The sequence below is a fragment of the Neofelis nebulosa genome, chromosome 11, assembly GCF_028018385.1.
Source record: "Neofelis nebulosa isolate mNeoNeb1 chromosome 11, mNeoNeb1.pri, whole genome shotgun sequence".
Classification (NCBI taxonomy): domain Eukaryota; kingdom Metazoa; phylum Chordata; class Mammalia; order Carnivora; family Felidae; genus Neofelis; species Neofelis nebulosa.
Window position 1 is genome coordinate 41,050,339 of NC_080792.1, and position 24,598 is coordinate 41,074,936.

The following is a 24,598-nucleotide window of genomic DNA, read 5'->3' on the forward strand; positions in this document are numbered from 1 at the left end:
GTGTCTCCCTCTGTCTCTGCCCCTCCCCCGTTCATGCTCTGTCTCTCTCTGTCCCAAAAAAAAAAAAAAAAAAAAAAAAGTTGAAAAAGAAAAAAATAAAACCTTGAGTTATTTGGAAATGCTGGAGAAATTATTTTGTGTTTGCAGTGAAAATCTATGAAATCAGATTTTTTAGCTTAGAAAATTTCCTCAAAGTTTATTTTAATAGGATAATATGTATCATTTAGTGATAAGTGATAATTACCTTAATATGGTTTATAAGGTATGTTGGTAGCATCATCTAGTGAAGCTGAACCTGTGGAACAGTTTTCAAAGTTATCACAAGAACAGCATCGAATTCAGCACAACAGTGACTATTCCTACCCCAAGTGGTTTATACCAAATACACTTAAATATTATGTACTTTTACATGATGTAAGTGCAGGAGATGAACAGAGGTAAGCTTTATTTTTTTAACTAAAAATGTTTCCCTGTTATATGATTAGATATTAGTTTGCACGTTTTATTTAAATTTTAGATGTATTTTTTTATCTAAGAAAGTAAAAATACTAATAAAACATTTAACTATATCTTTGTTATGTTCAACAGCTAAGTTATTTTATGTTAGATTTCATATGCTTATCCAAACTTTGCTTTCAATATATATCTGTTACTACAATCTTTGTACCAAAGTGCCTGCCATTTTACACTTGTAAGTCTTAGCTGTTATTTCTTACTTTCTCATTTTTTTTCTTTTCTCAGTTTTCCTTTTAACTTTTCACTTCTTGACTTTTTTAAGGGCATTTCTGTTTCCACTCTTTACCCTATTGTCACTTTGTATTTTTAGCCTTGATGTTTTCATAGTCTCAAAAACATGCAGACATTTCTTTATTTTCTCTACTCTTCTCCTCTTTCTTTCTTTCTTTCTTTCTTTCTTTCTTTCTTTCTTTCTTTCTTTCTTCTCTCTCTCTCTCTCTCTCTCTCTCTCTCTCTCTCTTTCTCTTTCTGTCTTCCTTCCTTCCTTTCTTTCTGTCTTTCTTTCTGTCTTTCCTTCTGAGAATGGGCACAGCGTGAGCAAAGGGCGGAGAGAGAGAGAAGCGGGCCTCACTTGGGGCTTGAACTCACCTTGAAGCAGAGTTTTGTGCTCCCCTTATGCTCACCTGAAGTGGTGCTCAAGCTCACCCAAAGCGGGACTTGAACTCAGAAACTATGAGATCATGACTTGAGCTGAAGTCAGATGCTTAGTGACTGAACCACCCAGGTGTCCCCAGACATTTCTTACATGTCCTTTAATATTCATTATTAGTGATTTGCCGTAGTCCTTTTATCTTTGGAACAAATGATTAACTTATCTTTAAAAATATAGTAAGTTCTTAAAAAATAAGATAACATAAAAAGCAATTTTATTTTTATGATTTTGGAGTTTATTTTGACTTTTGATTTGGGATGTGGATCAAATTAATTTTTTGTTTAAAATTGTCAGTCTGATAAATCAGTGCCATTTAGGATATACAATCAAATAATCATTTCTTGCCATTGTTTTGAGCACATATCATTATCTTTTAAATAAATTTTCCTTTTATGTATTTATTATTTTAATTAATTTATTTGAAAGATTTTATTTTTAAGTAGTCCCTACACCCAATGTGGGGCTTGAACTTACAACCCCAATGTCAAGAGTCGTATGCTCCACTGACTGAACTAGCTAGGCACCCCATAAATTTTCCTTTATAACCAAAGAACTTTTCTGAGGAATAATTAATATTTAGGATTTTTTCTGAAATCATAAACAGTCTGTAGCCTGTGGATGAAGTATACTATGTAAATAGAAATAATTTGAACTGGCTATTAAAATTAGTTTCTATCTATAGAATATGATATGTATCTTTCATATTGAAGGGTTGTAACTAGGATATTTAAGTGGTAATTCAGGTATTAAATCAGTGGTTCATATCTTTAGCAGTATCACTGGTAAAGTGAGCAGTTTATTTTATTGTACTTCAGTGTATATACACATACATATACTTATATCTGCTTGTATACATTTATAACTTTTATTAATCCAGCCTTAATTTTATAGTGTGTAAATACGATTCGGTAGTCTGGCAGGCATGTTACTTGTATAGTATTATCTTGCATTTAAATATAATACAAAATTTTTTGTTCCCCCCCCCACCCCCCCAGATGGCTGATTGACTTAAAAAGATACCATTTAAATTAGGTTAGCCCTATGTACTAAAATTTCAGTTTTCATTAGAATATGCTGTTTGCTTCCTAGGCTGTGTTACCACTTGAATTATTTTTTCACCTACCGGCTAGCATAGCTTAGTTAACTTAAACTATGGCAATAAAACTACTTTTTATTGCATCTAAGATGTAACTCATGGATTCAGCTATTATAAATTTTGCAAGAAAAAGGGTGGGTTTCATGTAATAAATAAGTCAGCTGCTCTTCTTGAGTTTTCTTTCCTTTTCTGTCTTTGAACTGTGTCCCTTTGAAAACAGCTAAGGGAAGGATAAACTGTAGCAGTGAAAGATGTTTTGTAAGTTTTGGGGTGCTATACTTTTCTGTTTCGGCGCTTACGTTTTTTGATAAATGTTTGTTTTCTCAGATGGAATTTCCAAAAGCTTCTTCCCTAAAGCCTGGTACTTACAGTTGAAAGAGTTCTTGATCTAGAAGTTTGAAGCCATTCTTTGGAAATTTACAGTGCACATGACTAAATGGAAGGCTTGGAGGTGGTCTGCTGGTTTTGTTTACTGTAGTTCAACTAGTTTGACCACCAGAATGGTCTCTTTGACCGTTGAAGCACATTTTGTTAACTCTGCTTTAAGGTGATATCCAAGCTAGCTAAATTTCAGTTAGGATCATGATCTTTGTTTTAATTTTTTTACTATTTTATATCTGATTTTCTGTTCTGCCTTTTTTGGGGATTATTTTTGCATTATTTTAATATCTGTTATTGCCTAAGGTATGCTCTCCATTTACTACAAACTTTTTTCCATTTTTTATTTTAGAGCTGAATCAATTTATGAAGAAATGAAACAGAAATATGGAACTCAGGGTTGCTATTTACTTAAAATTAATTCTCGAACATCTAATCGAGCATCAGATGAACAGATACCAGATCCTTGGAGTCAGTATCTTCAGAAAAATAGTATTCAAAACCAGGTATATGTAAAAAACAACCATGAAGCAAACCACAAAAGCTGTATTTCAGTTTTATGACATAATGGCATCACTGTAGAATTTTTTAAGTCTTCATTTAACTAGTAGAATTGTTTATTTATTTTGTGGAATCTAGCTAGTTCTGATCTATCAGCATGTGAGCTCTTAATTCAGTGGTTTAAAACTGTTTTTAACTAACACATAATCCCTTATATGTATTCCATTCAGGTATATAATATCCGTATTAATTGATCTTTTCTTAAAAAAATGAAAAGTGAATTACATAAGAATTGAATGAGATTGGCTAGACATGTAGAGAATAGAAGTTTTTACTTGTACATATAATTCCTTATGAATGCTTACAGTCAATTCTTTATTATCCACATGCTCTGGGGTTGCCTTCCTTCATTTTCAACATGCTGTTCTTATGGCCACCTTTTGGAGCTCATACTTTTTAGGTGGGTGGGCTTTTTTCCCTAACTTTCCTTTGATTTCCTTTCCTTCTGAATTTTCAGGAAGTGTTATTTCTTCCTAATTTTCTCCTTTCTTAATCTAGAGTCCTAGTCTAATGTTAATTGCCTATTAGTTGAAGTGGGTAGGTATAAGGTTTCATGGTCTGTTGAACTTCTAAGATAGAATTGTATGCCACTTGGTAGTAGTCAAATGTGAAGTTCCCATGTTTAGTTCAGATAATCAGGAGTTGACTTTTCTGTGTGTGTGTGTGTAGAAGGGGGATTTTTGTAAGTAAATGAAAATATAGTTGTGTTCTGTACATTTGAATTACATTGGGTACTCTGTGATATTCTTTTTAAAATAACAATTATAAAGTTTGTAATTTTTGATGTCTTAATATAAATATTGTTTAATAATCTGTTTGCCTTATTTTTCTATCTAATATATGGAATTTTTGGTCCAAATATAGTGTTATACTGATATTTACTCACTTTAAGAAAATGCTGGGAAAAAGTGAGAAAAAAGAAAAACCAGTTGCATATGAAGGAGTTTTATTAAAAAAAATGGTCTTTCAGGGCCACACTCAGAATAGGGACAATATTGAAAAATGGAATTTATTATTATTTTTCGTGTTTATTTGAGAAAGGGTGTGTGAGCAAGCAGGGGACGGGCAGTGAGAGAGAGAGGGAGAGAGAGAATCCCAAGCAGGCTCCATACTGTCAGTGCAGAGCCCGATGTGGGGCTGAATCTTACAAACTGTGACATCATGACCTGAGCTGAAATTAAGAGTCAGATGTTTAAGTGAGCCACCCAGGCGCCCCCCAAAAATGGAATTTAGAGTCCAGTCATTCTAAGGAAGGGAAACATAAGTCAAATTGACCAGTTTGAGAACTTTTAAAGAAGACAGAGGTATCAGAAATTCTATAGCTAGATAGCCAGGATTGGAGGATAGCTTTTTTATTTTTTATTATTGTTTTTATTTTTTATTTTGAGAGAGCATGTAGGGGAGAGGGGCAGAGAGCAAGAGAGAGAGAGAGAGACACTCTCAAGCAGGTTCTACATGGAGCCTGATGCAGGGCTCAATCCCATGACTGTGAGATTTTGACCTGAACCAAAATCAATAGTCGGACGCTTAACAGATTGAGTCATCCAGGCACTCCTGGAGGATAGTTTTAAAGCTTATCAAATCTAACCCTAATCTATTTTAATTTCCTTTACCTATGAATAACCTCATCTAGTACTCTCTTCATGTCTGAACAGCTGGAGGATCAACCAAAAATTATGTCCCTTAGTTTATACTCCTTGGTCCTTTGGGACCAGTTTTTCATTAAGTCACCTTTCAAAATATAGAAGGATAGTTTTTGTGTCCCCTTCTGTATTTACCAGGCTAAATATAACCACTTTTTTCAACTCTTTCTTGAGTGGCAGTTTCTTGTCCTGATCGCTTTTATCTTATAAAGTACTAGTTTGTAATTTCCCTCAAAGCATGACACTCAGAATAATACCTCAAATTATTGCTCTCGCAGAGTAGTCTGGGTATTTTTAAGTTTGTTTTGTGACTGAGAAACCAGAGCCTTTGTACAAATAAACACTGCATTGGATATATTTCTAATGCACTGTGATATATTCAGAATTTACTCCAACCTGTTAACACATGTCCATAACCCAGGAGATTTCATACCATCCTCTTATTTTCCCCTGCCTGACTCTAGTAGTCCTTCTCTCTTGGCATTTATTTCTTCAGACAACTCTGCAGGTATTCATGTACTTATTACATATAAACAGGTAAACTGAGGTAGAGATCATTTGAATTCAGAAGAATTAGGATAGTAGATTGAACGTGAAAGGGCGTTTAGGAATATAGTAGATGTGGATTAGAATGGTAAAATATATGAAAGAAATTAAGAATTTGGAGGACTAAAAAGAAAGTGTCTTGCTAAAACAAATAAATGAGGCTTATAGTCAGCAGAAAAACCACAGTTGTTGATGGATTTGGTGATATCTTAAACATGATTAATTAACTAACTGCTAATGCTTTTTTATTTTATTTTGATAGGAATCATATGAAGATGGCCCTTGTACTATAACTTCAAATAAGAATTCTGATAGTAACTTGCTTTCATTGGATGGATTAGATAACGAAGTCAAAGGTCTTGATATACTTTCTCTAAGTTTCTCTTTTAGTTGAAAATCTGCACTGTTGTCAAAGCATGCTAATCTTCATAGATAAAAGATGGGGGAAATTTTCATAATAAAAATAAAATGGGCTTCTCCTTTGAAGAGTTTTTTGAGTCATTTGAGTTTGACGTTTTTTGACATTTAAAAATTTGTTTACCGAGAGTAATATATACTATTTCTTTTAAAAATTTTTTAGGAGGCAAGGGGAAAGATACTGTGTGCAGCATTAATTATTCCCAAAGTTGACATGATTTTGAGAGCTTTATTTCTGTATTTTAAATTACAGTTGTTTTCTTTTAATTTTTTTTTTTTTAACGTTTATTTATTTTTGAGACAGAGAGAGACAGAGCATGAATGGGGGAGGGTCAGAGTGAGAGGGAGACACAGAATCCGAAACAGGCTCCAGGCTCTGAGCAGTCAGCACAGAGCTTGATGCGGGGCTCGAACTCACGGACTGCGAGATCATGACCTGAGCTGAAGTCGGGCGCTTAACTGACTGAGCCACCCAGGCGCCCCTAAATTACAGTTTTTGATAGTGATAGTTCTACAAATGTTTTTTAAATTTTTTTAATGTTTAATTTTGAGAGAGAGAGTGCACGAGCAGAGGAGGGTGGAGAGAGAGGGAGACACAGAATCCAAAGTAGGCTCTAGGCTCTGAGCTGTCTGCACAGAGCTTGACACGGGACTCAAACTTACAAACCTTGAGATTATGACCTGAGCCGAAGTCAGATGCTCAACAGACTGAGCTACCCAGGCGTCCCTCTAAAATTGTTTTGTTAAAATTTTTGTTATTGCTTAGTTGTGTTATTTAAATTTATTCGTTATATTATTTTAACACTGTAATTTTCTTCATTTATTTATATGAATCTAATTTTTTTTAAGTTTGAGAGAAAGAGCATATGCATTCACATGCCAGCCAGGGGCGGGGAGAGGGAGGCGCAGAGAGAGAGGTGGGAGAGAATCCCAAGCAGGCTCTGTGCTGTCCAAACCCTGAGATCACGCCCTGAGTCGAAATGAAGAATTGGATGCTTAACTGACTGGGCCACCCAGGCTCCCCTATTTAAAATCTTTAAATTGCTATTACATGTAACAAATATTAACCCAAGTCCTGTAGTTTTAGGAGGGAAAATGTTAATGTTATTGTATCTTAGACTTCTGAGATATACAGAAAGATGAAGGGTTCCAACATTCTTTTTTTTTTTCTATAGCAGTATGGTAGTAATATCACAATTTTCTGTTGCATTCTGAAAGTAAAAGAAAGATCTGTTTTTCAGTAGATGGCTTACCAAATAACTTTAGAGCTCACCCACTTCAGTTGGACTCATCCAGTGACGCTTCTAACAGCATTGATGGCCCAGATCATGTAAAATCTGCTTCATCATTACATGAAACAAAGAAAGCAAATACTGGAATTATTCATGGTGCATGTTTAACCCTTACTGATCATGATAGAATTCGACAGTTTATACAAGAGTTCACTTTTCGGGGCCTTTTGCCACATATAGAGAAAACAATTCGGCAATTAAATGATCAGGTAAGATTTAATTGTTCGGATTAGTACTTTTAAATTTTCAGTAAAGAGTAAATTTGGGAATATAGTAGTATAAGTTATTTAAAGTTTTTTTTTTTTTTTTTTTAAGATAGACTAATGCCAGTATTTATTGGCATCACTGTCAGTGATGAAATTCTCTTAAATCCTAGAAGATACTTATTTACATTAGCGATTTTGCCAGCATATTGGACAATTTTCTTTAAATCAGTGTTGTTAAAATGAATATTTGCTCACTGTTAAAGCTTTTTAGTTATTTAGAATATATTGTATGTAAAAGTAAAATACTAAATCTCATATTTGTAACGTATACTCTTTTTTTTGGTAGCTAATATCAAGAAAAGGTTTAAGTCGATCTCTATTTTCTGCAACTAAAAAATGGTTTAGTGGCAGTAAAGTTCCAGAAAAAAGCATTAATGAGCTGAAAAATACATCTGGATTGCTGTGAGTAAAATATTATTGTTTTTGTTTTTCCTCTGTTTAACTCTGATTGGTGTGTGACTGTGTGATGTCCTGCAAAAAATGATCTCTTTAGTTTTTTAGTTTCATATTGGTTAAAACTTCAGTAGATAAGAACAGTGACTATAAGTTAATTATATATTAAAAAATGTTTTTAAACCATCAGGGAATTGGGTATCTAAAAATAAATAACAATGGAGAAAGTCCCTTACTTTGGGTTTCTTTCCCTATTTGTTAAAAAGATGGAATTAGAACAAATATTCATTAATAACTCATCTAAATAAAATATTGTGGTCTAGTGGTTCTGAGCCATGGCATATATTTAGAAAATTTTGTTTCAAGGGAAAATAAAGTTCATTTTGGGTTTTTGTGTTTTTTGTGGTTGTATGTATAGTGAGTTACCTAGAATTGACCATTTGCCTCATAATTTGACCATGGAAAAATTTCTTGCCTCTTGTTGAGAAGTTCTCAGTATAGGGCTATAAATTATATAAATATAAATGTTTCCAAATGTATTTGAGAAATGACAGTCTCCCACTGGAGACAGAATTCTTGTTGAATCAGATTAGTTTTCCTAATATTTTAGACTCAGTTGTCTAGCTTGTTAGACATTTTATAATATTTGATGGTTCAGGGGTTATAAATTACAAGTTCCTTTCTTAATTCATTTTATATTTATAGGTATCCGCCGGAAGCACCAGAGCTTCAAATCCGAAAAATGGCTGACTTATGCTTTTTGGTGCAGCATTATGATTTGGCTTATAGTTGCTATCATACTGCAAAGAAAGATTTTCTTAATGATCAAGCAATGCTTTATGCAGCTGGTGCATTGGTTGGTATTCTGTAATATTACAATTTCTTATTTCTACTGTCATAAATGATTTAGAAATCTCTCTTTATGAAATGGAAAACAAAAAACCTAGAGATAAAGTTGTACTCAAAGAGGACATAATGCTTTATGGGTTTTGAATTAGTTTATGCTGAATTGATGGATTTTCCTCAAACTGGTTTAAATGTGGTCAGATATAATGATTGATGTCTTAGCTTTGTCTAGTACCTTCTAATTTTTGTGCATGCTTTCAAAATTTAATTTGAGTTTCTGTTATTATATTGAGTAAATTTTTTTTAGCAGATGCTTTTAGATCTACTGAAAAATATTTTAAAATTGCTTAAATGTTTTTTTGTTTTTTTTTTTTTTATTTTTTTTATTTTTTGGGACAGAGAGAGACAGAGCATGAACGGGGGAGGGACAGAGAGCGAGGGAGACACAGAATCGGAAACAGGCTCCAGGCTCTGAGCCATCAGCCCAGAGCCTGACGCGGGGCTCGAACTCACGGACCGTGAGATCGTGACCTGGCTGAAGTCGGACGCTTAACCGACTGCGCCACCCAGGCGCCCCTAAATGTTTTTTTCTGATGTAAGACTATACATTGGTTAAGAACATGTACTTTGGTGTGAGACAAACTGTCATCTTAGGCATGTATTGAACATCTCTAAGCCTCAGTTTTTTCGCCTGTACAGTGTGAACCCTTACAGCATAGGGTTGGATGAAGAGGGATAAGGGCATGTGATGTGCCTAGCACACTGCCTTGTATGTTATAAGCTGTCAGTAAGCATCAGCTATGTTAGTTTTTATAATTGATATGTAAACCTTGGTGTGTCAGAGATTTATTTTGAAAGGGAGAGAGAGTGAGCATGAGCAGGGGAGGGGCAGAGAGAGAGAGAATCCCAAGCAGGCTGTCAGTGCAGAACCAGATGCGGGGCTCAGACCCACAAATTGCGAGATCATGACCTGAGCCGAAACCCAGAGTCGGACGCTTAACTGACTGAGCCACCCAGGCATCCCCAGAGAGAATTTAATATACTTGTTGCCTTATAACATTTTCATGTTCTTTTAAAGTTGTTGTATGTATATGCGTAATTTGCTTTCTGTGTGTAGAAAAGAGTAAAATCAGCACTGTTGCATTCTACATAATCACTTTAAAAGTATGTAAGCTTGTAAACAAAGTGCGAAGAACAAAAAAGTATGAGAATAAATATTTCATTGGGAATTATCATGTAGGCGCTTGTTAGTAATTGCCACTTATTTTGCATTTATTTTAATATTATGTGTGTATAAAACTAAAATAGGCAAGTTAAAAATGTAAAGCTAAAATTGCAAAATTATATTACTTTTCCTTTTCACTTCTGTAATTTTAAATGTTTACTTTTGAGAGAGAGAGCATGAGCAGGGAGGTGCAGAGAGAGAGAGGGACAGAGGATCTGCAGCAGGCTCTGCATTGTGACAGCAGAGAGCCTGATGTGGGGCTCAAACTCAGGAACCCTGAGATCATGACCTGAGTGAAGTTGGATGCTAAACCGACTGAGCTACCCAGGTGCCCCTGTAATGTTAAAAAAAAATTTTTTTTTAAGTTTCTTTATTTCTGAGAGAGAGAGAGAGAGAGAGAGAGAGAGCGAGCGAGCATGAGCGGGAGAGGAGCAGAGAGAGGGAGACATAGAATCCAAAGCAGGCTCCAGGCTCTGAGCTGTCAGCACAGAGCCTGACGCAGGGCTCGAATTAGCAAACTGCGAGATCATGACCTGAGCCAAAGTCGGACGCTTAACCGATGGAGCCCCCAGGCACCCCTTTTTAAAAAAAAAAAAAAAAAAATTTAAAGTTTCTTTATTTCTGAGAGAGTGAAAAAAATATTTATGTATTTTGAGAGAGAGAGAGAGAGAGAGAGAGAGAGAGAATTCCAACCAGGCTCTGTGCTGACAGTGCAGGCTCAATTCCATGAACTGTGAGATCATGACCTGAGCCAAAATCATGAGTCAGATGCTTAATTGACTGATCCACCCAGGTGCCCCTTCCTGTAATATTTTTAATGAAAAACATCTAACTTTTGAAAACCTTGTTCAGGAACTTAAAATATGCTATCTTTATAAATTGAAGTGTTTGAAAACTTACATGAATTGTCCTTGGCCAGACATTCTGTAATCTTTTATTATAGTCATCTAAAATGACGACTATATGGATATGAAATAATAAATAATGTTATTTCATAAATATAACATATTTATGAATTGATAAAATTTTACATTATGTACTTGCTAATGCATTGCTTATATTTAGGTAGGTCTTTATAAAGGTATGGCAAAAAAATGTCAGTGGTTTTATGGTGTGTAAGCTTTTACATTTTTATCTATAATCTGATAAATACTGTATTTAAGCCATTTAGGTGGTGGTATTAATAGCAAGTATATGAGAAAAAACAGTTTAGCAATGGAAAATAAAGGTATATCTGCTATAACATAATATATGTGTACCTGAAAATCCTTGTAGTCTATAAAACTGTCCTAAAAATAATAGGCCATGGAGAAAAATAGGGTCGGGAAGTCTTCTTAAAACCTATGTATGTATCTTTGAAAACAAAGTACAAATAAGGACGCAAAATTTGTACCTTGAGAGATGATATATGTAATCTAGTGAGGCTGCTCCATCATGCCTAGAAGTTACCTAAAGGCATTAAAAAACACACACACACACAAAACCAGTATATCAGTACTGGCTGGGAGAAGAAGAGCTCCTAATCCATTATGGTGCCATGATGGGGAGCGTGGAGGGAAGTGAAGCTGTCTTGAGCCAAGAACTGTGCATTTACACTGGGCATGTACTTCTCTAGAGAGAGAGTCAGTGAGCACCAAAACTCAGGCATTCGTTTTCTGTAAAATACAGATAAAGGGAGCTCCTGCTTGTGCAACAGCTGAGCTTAGGGCTTGCTCCTTTCGTGCTGAAGGTTATAATTTTATATTTGCTATTTTTGATCCCCTTGCCCAAGAAAAATTGTTTATAAATGAATACAAATTTTATTTGTGTTGATACCACTTTCCTATTTACTATTCACATATTTAGCTAATTGATAAGGTCAAAATATGTTGTAGTAGAACGGACTATATTGCTTGCCTTTTTAGCTGAAAATTGTAGAAGGTATTTAGTTATGCTATCTTTAAAATTAAGTATCATAGCAAAACCAGTAATAGGAATTCTTAATACTGTTTTTTTGTAGTTCAGTTATATAACTACCTTAACTAACTGAAGGGTAAGTAGATCACTGTGGTTCTTGATGAAAATTTTTGTAAAAAGTATTGATCTGTTATTGATGACTATAAGAAATGATTTAATGGTTTGATATAATAGCTGGGGGTGATCATTCTGAATGTTCTCACCAGATCTGTAAAAATGATGTCGGTTTTGTTTGAATGTATATTGATTTAATACTTGCAGAATTAGAAAATAACTTAGAATTTGGGGGCATATTTTTCTCACAGGATTTTTTCTTAGTACCCTTTAATATATGTAATATATATTGTTTGTAGTAAATAGGTATTTTGTACAATATAGTATTATACCATATGTTCAATGCATATTTGCTTTTTTATATAATATAGAAGTATATGTGTATTCATTACATTAGTTAAAATATAAAGTAGTTAAGAAACCATGTTTCAGAGCTGTAGTATACTTTGTCACATGGGTATAATGCTTTTTCTTTAAGTTTATTTATATTTAGAGAGAGGGAGGGAGAGAGAGAGAGAGAGAGAGAGAGAGAGACAGAGAAAGAGAGAGAACAGGGGAGGGGCAGAGAAAGAAGAGGGAGAATCCCAAGCAGGCTCTGCACTGTCAGTGCAAAGCCCTACGTGGGGCTCAAACTCACAAACCGAGATCATGACCTGAGCTAAAATCAAGAGTCAGACACTTAACCTAATTGACTGAGCCACCCAGGTGCCCCTGGATATAATGTATTTTCATTCAGCTTTTTCAGTAAATTTTGGAGCAAACACTGCTGGGTACTGAGGATGGAAAGACATTCTGAAACAGATACATTTTATATTGTCATGAAACCTATAGTCTGTCACGTTAAAGGTTTTAGTTATTCTCTGGTTTTTAGGTAATTATTTGTATTTTTTTCTATTTTAAAAGTTGCAGATAAATACATATGTTCATCCTAAAAGTGTTGGCATTAACAGTTTTCCTTCCCAATTTATGAAGGTTTCATTTATTTTTAGTTTTTATTAAAACTTGGTCTATAAAAGGACATAGGATATTTTACTAAGAAAGCCAAAACCCATATTTGGATCATCATTTCTAAATTCATTAGGACTATTGTATATTTTTTGCATTATTAACTGAAAGCATACACATTGACAATAGATTGGCTTTTAAAAATGAAATACAAAGATCTAGAAAACTGACAGTAATTTAAGTCTAAGAAATAAGGTCTTTGTGCCTTTTGTATGGTATAGGATATACATTAGAGTGTGTAAATAGCTGAAAATATATATAGTTCAAGTTGTTGAGAGCTCTCTTCGCCTGTTCTGATGCCAGTAATTAGAAAGAGACGTGCTTTATTTTGTCTTGCTTTATATGGTCTTATCATTGGTCTGTTTCCTCATTGAGGAATAGGGAAAAACAGAGAGGAAGTGGTAGCAGAAATCTTAAGCTAGGTGTACTTGGTAGTTGTATATATACACCATAATTCAAAATGCTTCTCAGGTCTTCTTGAAAATCTCATTTAAATTCTGAATGACAGACTTTGGTATTTGACTGTAGAATTGAAAAACAAAAAGCATATAAATATATTTTTCAAGCCTGCATTAACCCATGAAATTTCTATATCATACATAAAAAGCCCCAGCAAACTTCAGTCCAATTTTTAGGTTTCCAAATGCTAAACTATAAGAATATTCCTCTTTTTGAAATAGTATAAATATCTTTTTCTTTAGGAAATGGCAGCAGTGTCAGCTTTCCTTCAGCCAGGAGCGCCTAGGCCATACCCTGCGCATTACATGGATACAGCAATCCAGACATACAGGGATATCTGCAAGTAGGTGACTAGAATGTTTATGTTCTGTCCATTTAGAGGTAAATTTAACACTTACATCATTATTAGATGTAAATGGTTCTTTGTTTTTCAGGCTTTAAACTTAAGCTCCCAAATCAAGTCAGTATACTCAGATAAGATGAGGTGATTTTTTTAAAAGTCAGTGTTTTCTTACATCCCTTATTTTCGTCTTTTGTTTGGATTTGTGGTTAAGAATTTGTTACATGTAAAATTGGGGTTGTATGTTACATTGGATGATTTTATTGTGAGGATAGCTCTAACATAAACTATTGTTAAGCCAGGCGTTAGCCATTTTGAATTTTTCTTGTTAAATAGACAGAACACAGAGAATTAAATAGTAGTCCAGGGAAGAAAATGAGAAGTGTTTTCTTCACACATAATGAGTTCTCTTGGAACTCTATAGTAGTTAGAACTCACCACCTGTAAGGAGACTATGAACCGGTGCAGAAAGTGGTCAGAGGAGGTTTTGTAGTATTTTTAAGGAATGAATCTAGAAGAAAGGTAGTGGGGATTTGACAGCCATGAATATATTTCAGGAATTGTGATTGGGAGGAATAATGTTTTGGTTGAACATCACTGGTGAAAGGAAATGGAGCCTTGGCTAGGTTAGAAGGTGTACATGAAAAGGTGTTTTGAGAGACATTGGTGTGGGGGGGCCTTCACTCTCACTTATTATTGTTATTCTTAAGCTGTAGTTAAGATTTATGTATTAGCAATGGAGAGTTCCTGAATATTCACATAGAACCTTGACATAATAAAAGTGATTTTTCAGGAAGATTGATCTGACTGTTCTATGTAGAATGAATGGGTTGGAAGACAGATAAAGAGGCAGTCTTGTCTCTTATAATGTTGCTTAAGGATTAGTAATAGCAGTGTGTTTTTTAGTGTTTTAACAGCACTAATAAGCATTAACTTTTTTGTGTGTGCCCAGCATTTGCCACTGTGCCAAAGTAATTTACATGCTCATTGAATCTTTACAACAAATCTGTGAAATGGTGGTTACTATCATTATCCTCACTTATAGATTAGAAGAATGAAACTTAGAGTTTAACTTGCTCTAGGACCGCAGCTAATAAGTGGTGGAGCCAATTTTGGATCCCACCTCTTACCTTTTACAGTCTGTTCGAAACTATATTTAAAAAAAAAACAAAACATATATATGTATATGTTTGGAGAGTCTGGCAGGAGATATGCCCTGTGTGAAGGAGGACACATTGAAGGATTGTGAAAGGTGAGGTTCAGAAGGTAGAAGAACTAGGAGAGTGAGGTGTCATAGAAACTAGAGTAGTAAAAAACTTTCAAGAAGTTTGAATATTCTTTCTCTGAGAAGATTTTCTTGTTTTCACAAGGTACATAGCTTTCGGTGAGAGGCACATGGAATGATGCAAAAGAGAAGGCATAATACCTAGTGACTCAGATAGCCAGATATGTCTGGCAATCCAATTTTGTCCTCCTGTTTGCAATAGACTATCATCTTTTTCTAAGTCTACACTTACTGTTTTGCAAAAAATTTACTTTATAATCTTCATTCTAAGTTATCATAATTGATAAGATTTATCATCAATTTAATATATATTTTGGGATAAATGAGAAACACTACATTCATTATACATGTGCATTTTAAGAAGCTCCCTGATCTCAGAAATATTAAAATGTAAATAAATTTTCTTAAAGTACAGGAAATGCAATATTACTTTTACAATGCTCTCCTCTTAGAATACCATGCTTCACCTTTTAACTGATGAGATCCTGTTTACCCTTAAAAGATTTTCTTAAATATTCTTTTATGATGCCATCCATTCCCTTTCTCTCCCCAAATCATAGTAAATATCAAGTATTCCCTGTTGGTTATCTATGACTGTGAGATCATGATGTGAGCTGAAATCAAGAGCTGGATGCTTAACTGACTAAGCCACCCAGGTGTCCATTACCTGTTTTATACCAGTTTCCTTTTTTAGTTAGGGATTGTGTCATGGAAATACTTGAGTTCGTAGCACTTCCAATGCCTGAACCAAATGATTTTTTAAAAAATTATTTATTTAAAAAATGTAGATATTTTTGTTAAAAATTCAAAATTTTGGCTATTCTGACAGGTGTGAGGAGATATCTCATTGCGATTTTGATTTGCATTTCCCTGGTGATGAGTGATGTTGAGCATCTTTTCATGTGTCTTTTGGCCATCTGGATGTCTTCTTTGGAGAAATGTTCATGTCTCCTGCCCATTTTTTAATTGGATTGATGCTTAATTGTATTTGGTGTTGAGTTATATATGTTCTTTATATATTTTAGGTACTAATCCTTTATCAGGTCATTTACAAATATCTTCTTCCATTCAGTAGATTGTTTTTTAGTGTGGTTGGTTTCCTTTGCTGTGCAGAAGCTTTTTATTTTGATGTAGTCTCAATATTGTATTTTTGCTTTTGTTTCCTTTGCCTTGGGAGACATCTACAAAGATGTTCCTGTGGCCAGTGTCAGAGAAGTTACTGCCTATGCTCTCTTCTTGGATTTTTATAGTTTCAGGACTTACATTTAGGTCCTTAATCCATTTTGAGTTTATTTTTGTGTGTGGTATAAGAAAGTGGTCCAGTTTCAATCTTTTGCAGGTAGTTGTTCAATTTTCCCAATACCATTTGTTGAAGAGACTTTTTCCCATTGCATATTCGTGCCTGTTTATCAAAGATTCGTTGACCATGTAATTGTGAGTTTATTTCTGGGCTTTCTGTTGTGTTCCAGTGATCCATGTGTCTGTTTTTGTGCCAGTGCCATACTGTTTTGATTACTACAGCTTTATTTTTTTTCAGTCTTTCTTATTTATTTATTTATTTATTTATTTATTTATTTATTTATTTATTTATTTAGAGAGGGAGTGAGTGTGAGTTGGGGAGGGACAGAGAGAGGGAGAGAGTGAATCCCAAACAGGCTCTGCACTGACAGTGCGTAGTGCAACATGGGACTTGAACACATGAACCGTGAGATCATGACCTGAGCCGAGATCAAGTGTCAGACACTTAACTGACTGAGTCACCCAGGCTGCAGCCACCCTGATTACTGCAGCTTTATAATAAAACTTGAACTCTGGAATTGTGATACCTCCAGTTTTATTCCTCTTTATTCAAGCTTGCTTTGGCTATTCAGGTTCTGTTCCATATAAATTTTAGGATTATTTGTTCTAGTTCTATGAAAAATGCTGTGGGTATTTTGAAAGGGATTGCATTAAATCTGTAGATTGATTTGGATAGTATAGACATTTTAACAGTATTTGTTCTTTCAATCCATGAGTATGGATTGTCTTTTCGTTTGTGTTGTCTTCACTTTCTTTCATCAGTGTTTTACAGTTTTTAGAATACAGGTCTTTTATCTCTCTGGGTAAGTTTATTCCTAGGTATTTTGTTATTTTTGCGACAGTTGTAAATGGATTTTTTTTCTTATTTGTCTTTCGGCTATTTCATTATTGGTGTATAGAAATGCAGTGGATTTATATCCTGCAACTGTACTGAATTCATTCATCAGTTCTAGTAGTTTTTTGGTGGAGTCTTTCAGGTTTTCTCTGTATAGTATCATGTCATCTGCAAATAGTGAAAGTTTTACTTCTTCCTTGCCTATTTGGATGCCCTTTATTCCTTTTTGTTGTGTGAGTGCTGAGGTTAGGACTTCCACTGCTGTGTTGAATAAAGGTGGTGAGAGTGGACATCCTTGTATTGTTCCTGACCTTAGGAAAAAAACTCATACACTGAGTGTGATGTTTGCTGTTGGTTTTCATATAAGGACTTTATTATGTTGAGGTATGTTCCTCTAAACTTACTTTGTTTGAGGGTTTTTATCGTGACTGGATGTTGTACTTTGTCAGATGCTTGTTCTGCATCTATTGAAATGATCACATGGTTTTTATACCTTTTGTTGATGTGATGTATCACATTGATTGATTTGCAAATATGAACACAAATGATTTAAGAAAAAAATTTTTTTGTAACATTTATTTATTATTGAGAGACAGAGAGACACAGAGCATGAGCAGGGGAGGAGCCAAGAGATGGAGAGACACAGAATCTGAAGCAGGCTCAAGACTCTGAGCTGTCAGCACAGAGCCTGACGTGGGGCTCGAACTCACAAACTGCGAGATCATGACCTGAGCCGAAGTCAAACGCTCAACCGACTGAGCCACTCAGGCACCCCCAAAATGATTTTTTTAAATGTTGCTTGAATAAACAAATTAATCAAATCTTGGACTTGGTAGTGTTGTAACCTAATAACTGACCACATGGAGAAAATAGGTGAGGAATCAAACAAAAATAAGTAAAACAATAGTGTAAGATGTAAGAGTGTTTATAAAGTTTACTTAAAACTCGTTAAGAAATGAGCGTATTTAAGGGGTGCCTGGGTGGCTCAGTAGGTTAAGCATTGGACTTCGGCTCAGGTCATGATGTCATGGTTTGTGAGTTCTGGCCCCACATGGGGCTGTGTGCTGATGGTGTGTAGCCTGCTTGGAATTCTCTGTCTTCCTCTCTCTCTCTGCCCCCCTCCCACTCTCTTTCTCTCTCTCTCAAAATCAATATACTTAAAAAAAAAGAAGAGAGCATTTTATATATGAGTAGATGTTACTAATTAGGAGTTAGTCTTTTGTGTTCATTAAAATAACCTTAGATGTTTATAAATACTAACCTAAGAAAACATGATTTGTAGTAAGCTTAAGGCAGATAACTTTTGGAAGTAGAAAATTGTATTTTTAAAATATCACTGTTCAGAATGAACTTCAAGTTAGTAATCTGTGCAATTTTAAGGCCAATTTTGATATAAGGATTAGAAAATTAAAATAAAAAACGTTGCTATTTCCCAGCAAAAGCATTCCATCTTATAATTTCATAGTAAGAATATTTTAATTTATTATTATTATTTTTTTTTAGAGACAGAGAAGGAGGGGCAGAGTGTGAGGGATAGAGAGAATCTTAAAAGCAGGCTCCACGCCTGCCGCAGAGGCCAACACAGGGCTCAATTTCATGACTGTGAGATTATAACCTGAGCCGAAATCAAGGGTCAGATGCCTAACCAACTGAGCCACTCATACGCCTCTATTTTATTATTTTTAATAATGATATTTTATTATTTTTAATTATTGATGATAGTAGTCCATGACGAAAAATCAGCTGATTGTGTGTTTTTACAAAGATTTTGCTTAAGAATCAATTAGGCATCACTGCCCCTCGTGTTATCTCCAATTGAAATATCTCAATGGTACTACTAGATGGAAAACACTTAAGTATTCCCAGAAGTAGCCGTAAATTAAAACACACATAACCACAGTTTGCAATGAGGAAAGAGAAAGAAATATGGTGAAATGTATGTATTCTTTTGTGTTCATAGCAAGTTTTATTTGTTAACCAGCACCTGGTTCAAATATACCATTTAGGTTCTAGTGTTTTGTGTATAGAAAATGTGACTTTGCACTGTATTCTTACCATGAAATTATGTGATGATCAAAAGTTTTGAATACTTATGAGAATTCTTTGAAGTTCTCTTTTCAACCTTTTGGTAAGTGAAAAACAAGAACATGGATTTCTTTTTACTCAAAAACTAGAATTGGAACTTTTATTTAACACATGGTTACTATGATGTATTAAGATATTACTGTAGTGCTAATTATATTTTTCTTGTCTTTTTTTCTTTAGGAATATGGTATTGGCTGAAAGATGTGTATTGCTTAGTGCTGAAATCTTAAAGAGCCAAAGCAAATATTCAGAGGCCGCAGCTCTCCTAATACGGTTGACCAGTGAGGTATTGAAAATGTATTTACTTTAATAACACTTTATAAATTTTAAAAAGTGTGTCTTTTTTCTTGAAAGGGTGTGCAAAACATAAAAGTAGAGGGGAATTTCCTTTTGGGAATTTACACTATGCTACTTTAGCTATTTGTTGAATTAATTTTAAATGTGATATTTCATAAATATTTTGAGAATTTATTTTATTTCTAAATTTTAAGTCTATGCTATTATTAACCACAAACATATATTGTACATCTTCTGTGAATTAGATTCTGACTTATGTATTACTATTTATTTATTTAGATTATTTTTCTTTTAGAATTTTTTACTTTGAGTATAGTTGACATACAATGTTACATTAATTTCAGATATACAACACAGGATTCAACTTCTCTATACATTATACTGTGCTCACCACAAGTGTAGTTACCATCTGTCACATACAGCACTATTACAGTATCATTGACTATTCCCTATGATATGACTTATTCCATAACTGGAAGCCTGTATCGCCCATTCCTTTTCATCCATTTTTGCCCATTTCCCCAACCCTTTCCCTCTGGCAACCATCAATTTGTTCTCTGTATTTATAGCTCTGATTCTGCTTTTTATTTATTCATTTGTTTTAAGTTTCTACATATGAATGAAGTTATATGGTATTTGATTTTCTCAGTCTGACTTTTTTCACTTCACATAATATCCTCTAGGTCCATCTATATGTTGTTGCAGATGGCAAGAGTTCATTCTTTTTTATGGCTGTGTAATATTCCCTTTTGTATATAAGTAACCATTTGTCTACTAGTGGACGCTTGGGTTGCTTCCGTACCTTAGCTGTTGTAAAGCTGCAATAAACAAGGGGTGCATATATCCTTTCAAATTAGTGTTTTTGTATTCTTTGGGAAAATAAATACCCAGTAGTGTGATTAGTGGATCATAGGGTAGTTCCATTTTTAACTTTCTGAGGAACTCCATATTATTTTCCGCAGTGGCTGTACCAGTTTGCATTCTCAACAGTGCACAAGGTTTCCCTTTTTTCCACATCCTCACCAACACTTGTTGTTTCTTGTGTTATTGAGTTTAGCCATTCTGACAGGTGATGTCTCATTGTAATTGTGATTTGCATTTCCTTAATGATGAGTGATGTTGAGTATCATTTCAAGTGTCTGTTGACCATCCGTATGTCTTCTTTGGATAAATGCCTGTTCAGGTCCTCTACACCACTTTCAATGGGATTGTTTATTTTTTGATGTTGAGTTAGTTTAAGTTCTTTATATATTTTGGCTATTGTCCTCTTATTGGTTATATTATTTGCAGATATCTTCTCCCATTCAGTAGCTTGCCTTTTTGTTGACAGTTTTTTCACTGTGCAAAACTTTTTATTTTGATAACAGTCCCAATAGTTTATTTTTGCTTTTGTTTCCCTTGCCCTATACAAAAAAAGAGACATATCTAGAAAAACATTGTCATGGTCGATGACAGAGAAATTACTGCATTCTCTTCTAGGATTTTTATGGTTTCAGATCTCACATTTAGGTCTTTAATCTATTTTGAGTTTGTTTTTGAGTGGTGTAAAGAAAGTGGTCCAGTTTCATTCTTTTTGCATGTAGCTGTCCAGTTTTCCCAGCAGCATTTATTTAAGAGACTTTTCCCCATTGTATTTTATTGCCTCCTTTATCATAGATTAAATAGATAGATCATTGATCATATAAGGATGGCTTTTATTTTGGAGATGTCTATTCTATTCCATTGGTCTGTATATCATTTTTGTGCCAGTACCGTGCTGTTTTGATTTTTAAAGCTTTGTAGTGTATCTTGAAATCTGGGATTGTGATACCTCCAGCTTTGTTCTTTTTTCTCAAGATTGCTTTGGCTATTCAGGGTCTTCTGTGGTTCCACAAATTTTAGTATTGTTTGTTCTATTTCTGTGAAAAATGCTATTGGTGTTTTGATGGGAATTGCATTGAATCTGTAGATTGCTTTGGGAAGTATGGTAATTTTAACAACAGTAATTCTTCCAGTATATGAGCATGGATTAACTTTCCATTCGTTTGTGTCATCTTCAGTTTCTTTCATCAGTATTTTACAGTTTTCAGAGTACAGGTCTTTCACCTCTTTGGTTAAGTTTATTCCTAGGTATTTTATTCTTTTTGGTGCAGTTGTAAATGGAATTGTTTTCTTGTGTATAACAATATTTAAAGCAACATACATGTGCATCATTCTCATATACAGTTGATACTTAAAATCAGTAATCACTGAGGACTTTTTAATCTTGTTTTCACTAGTATGAACTTTTAAAAACAATAATCTTAAGCACTGAAAATAATCTATATTATGAATATTTCAAAAGACAGAAAAAGTAATCCATTTATAGTTGCTGGTGAAGGTTTACAACAGATATTATTAAGTTGCATTGACTCCTGGCTTGTAAAGTACAATGGTAGTGATTTTGTGAGTATGGTTAAAGATAAGCTTTTTTTTTAGATGAATGCTTAAGAGCAAAAGAACAAAATCAAGCGCCTCCTTTGTTTGCCTTTTAAATGTTAATATACCCTATGGTTTTAATCCTTGGACTGCTGTACTTTTTACTCTACACATTTTTGGGTGTGGTCAGTTCTTAGTGATGATTTTTACTCTTAAATCTGTCTTCAACACTGATCTCTTTGAGGTTTATAGACTTGTAATGCCAGCTGCCTTTTAGACTTACCTACTTGGATGTTTCTAAAGCACCTTAAGTTAACATATCTAAACACAGAAACTTTCTTACCTTGTTGATCATGATTTAAAATTATGGTATAACCATCTAGCTCCTTGTTTGCTCAGCACAGAAACTGAGAGGTGCCTGTATTCTCCTATCCTATCACTAATCCAGTTGGGTGTTTTTTGTTTTTGTTTTCTTTCCGTATCTCCAAATAATATACTCCCTCCACTTTAAGTCCTTCCTACTGCTGTCTTGGTTCATGTCCTTGATGTCCTTCTGGACTGTGGCCCTTTTCCTCTTTGTTCACCTTGTCTACAAGTCCTTATATCAGTCTTGTCCTAAAGATAGTTATCTGCAGTGCCCCAGGTTATCCTGTGTCTCTATCCTCCCCTCTCATATAATGCTGGAAGACCTGACTTGTCATGTAATACTGGAAATCATATTTAAGTTCCTGAGGGTAGGGAACTGTGTTGTCTTCTACATTTTTGTCTTTTGTGCCTAGCACTGGCCTTGGCACATGGTATATAATTTACCTGTATTTGTTGAGCTGAACCATTAATTATTCTAAAAAGGTTAACTAATTAGGTTAAGGGATGATATTAACGATGTTGAGTAATTGATATTGCATTGACAACTGATCAATATGAATAGTTGCTAGACATAAATTATTTGATAGAGCTGAACATGTAGACGCCTGAGGGCGATGATGTTCTGTATTGTAATAAATAATCTTAACGTCGGTTTGAATATGTTGCTGTTTTTCAGTCTAGGAATTATCAGTGAATATAAAGGGAATTTATGCTTTAGGAGCTTGAATAAAAATTATCTAGCGAAAATTCTTCTGGCTTTAGTTTTTGGACTGCAAATTTATGGGCAAGTGGATCTTACTATTGTTATGCCCTGGGATTCTCAGGATGACAGAGCAAACCCAGCTAATGATACAATATGCCACATTTATCACCACACAGGACAGCGTGTCTGAATTTGGTGCTTAAGATATGATGCTTTTCTTCTACTTATGTCTTTGTTTCTGTGCTGAACATTTATTCTGGTCTTAATAGCCCCTTTGTCTGTTACTGCATTTAAACACAGTAAATCAGTTTTTTGTTTTTTTGTTTTTTTGTTTTTTACTATTTGGGATAGTTAATAGTTTTTACAAGGTTCTTCACCTTGGCAGGAACTGTTCCTGTGGTAAACTCATCAGCTCATAGCACCTTTCCTACTAACTTCATAGTTACCCAAAGAAAAAATCTGAAAGCCATCCTTGAGATTTGATTCCTTTAAGTTTGTGCCACCAGTACCTGTATCAGTTCTGTAGTATCAGATATTTTTTTCTTAGTTCCTTATGGAGCGTATGTAATAGACTTGTTCATATCATAGATGTGAACTACCACTAAAATAAAATTTTATTCAATTCATTCAAAGCCTCTGCTTTCTAGATAAAACTGTCACTTTGTGAAATCCTTTCATTTTTCTTCCATCAACACTGATGGCAGTTGTGATTCTTTGCAGGGCTATTTTTTTTGTTTCAGGGGAATGTTTTTTCTCCTTTAGGTATCACTGTAAGCGATAGGGACTGCTAAAGAACAAAGTTGCAGTGAGTCATGAGTGTAGGGCATTCAGCACAGCAGATTGATTCTTTTTCAGACAACTGCCATACTGGATTCAAGAGTCAAATTTTGCTTCAACTAAATTAATAATATGCCATGGACTTCCAGGTCTCTTCTAAATTGGTCAGCCCTTGAGTATTAATTTTGACTGTGCTGAGGGTTTACTGTCCTGGTCTCAATTGAGTTATACATTAGAATCATTTACATACCATCAAAGATTCTAAGGCGTGTTCCTTATCTTAATCAAAATGTCCAGGATTGCTGCCCTTCCAAGTTTTTGAGTTTAATGAAGCCTCATAGGCAATTAAAAAACATATACATGTATTTATGCTGTATGTTTGTATGTGCCAGCGTGTGTTCACTTGCACATACTAGGTATAGACTTAATTTATAGCACTTAAAAAAACCTGTGAAATACTATTGAGAAGCCTAAATAAAACTCTGAAATAGAAGAAGTAATTAGAGGGAATTGCTCTTCCAGATATTAAAATGTTACAAAGCTACAGAAATTGAAACTTTTTACAGTGATAAAAAGAGACAGAGTAATGGAATAGAATGAGAATTTAAATACAACATATGATTAGGTATCATTAAAACTAGTGGGGAATGTTAGGTTATTCACCAAATAGTATTGTGACATCTAACTGTTTGAGGTTGGATTCCTGTCTTACTTGTTACATGATAATATAATTATAGCTTGATTAAGTTATAATATAGAAAAACAACCTAACAGAATATGTAGGAAAACATTTTTTTTTAATCTAGGAATGATATCATCCTTTCTTAGTTTGATGCAGTATTTTGAAGCTATAAAGGCAAAAGATAGTATGCTTGACTGCTAAATAAACTCTTTCATGTAAAAACTGGG

The 24,598-nt window shown here is 34.3% G+C and overlaps 1 protein-coding gene across 5 annotated transcripts in view; it reads left to right on the forward strand.

Annotated features, from left to right (window-relative positions):
• Positions 1-24,598, forward strand: part of TRAPPC8 (trafficking protein particle complex subunit 8) — an 83,070-nt gene that overhangs the window by 14,621 nt on the left and 43,851 nt on the right. For 3 of the 5 annotated variants that reach the window (XM_058692419.1, XM_058692421.1, XM_058692422.1), the window contains exons 4-11: positions 263-437; positions 2,995-3,148; positions 5,655-5,748; positions 7,051-7,310; positions 7,654-7,769; positions 8,466-8,616; positions 13,548-13,648; positions 19,330-19,435. In XM_058692419.1, the coding sequence (XP_058548402.1) occupies positions 263-437; positions 2,995-3,148; positions 5,655-5,748; positions 7,051-7,310; positions 7,654-7,769; positions 8,466-8,616; positions 13,548-13,648; positions 19,330-19,435 (1,157 nt within the window). The remainder of the gene's footprint in view (positions 1-262; positions 438-2,994; positions 3,149-5,654; positions 5,749-7,050; positions 7,311-7,653; positions 7,770-8,465; positions 8,617-13,547; positions 13,649-19,329; positions 19,436-24,598) is intronic. The other 2 variants (XM_058692420.1, XM_058692423.1) reach the window with 1 other exon arrangement.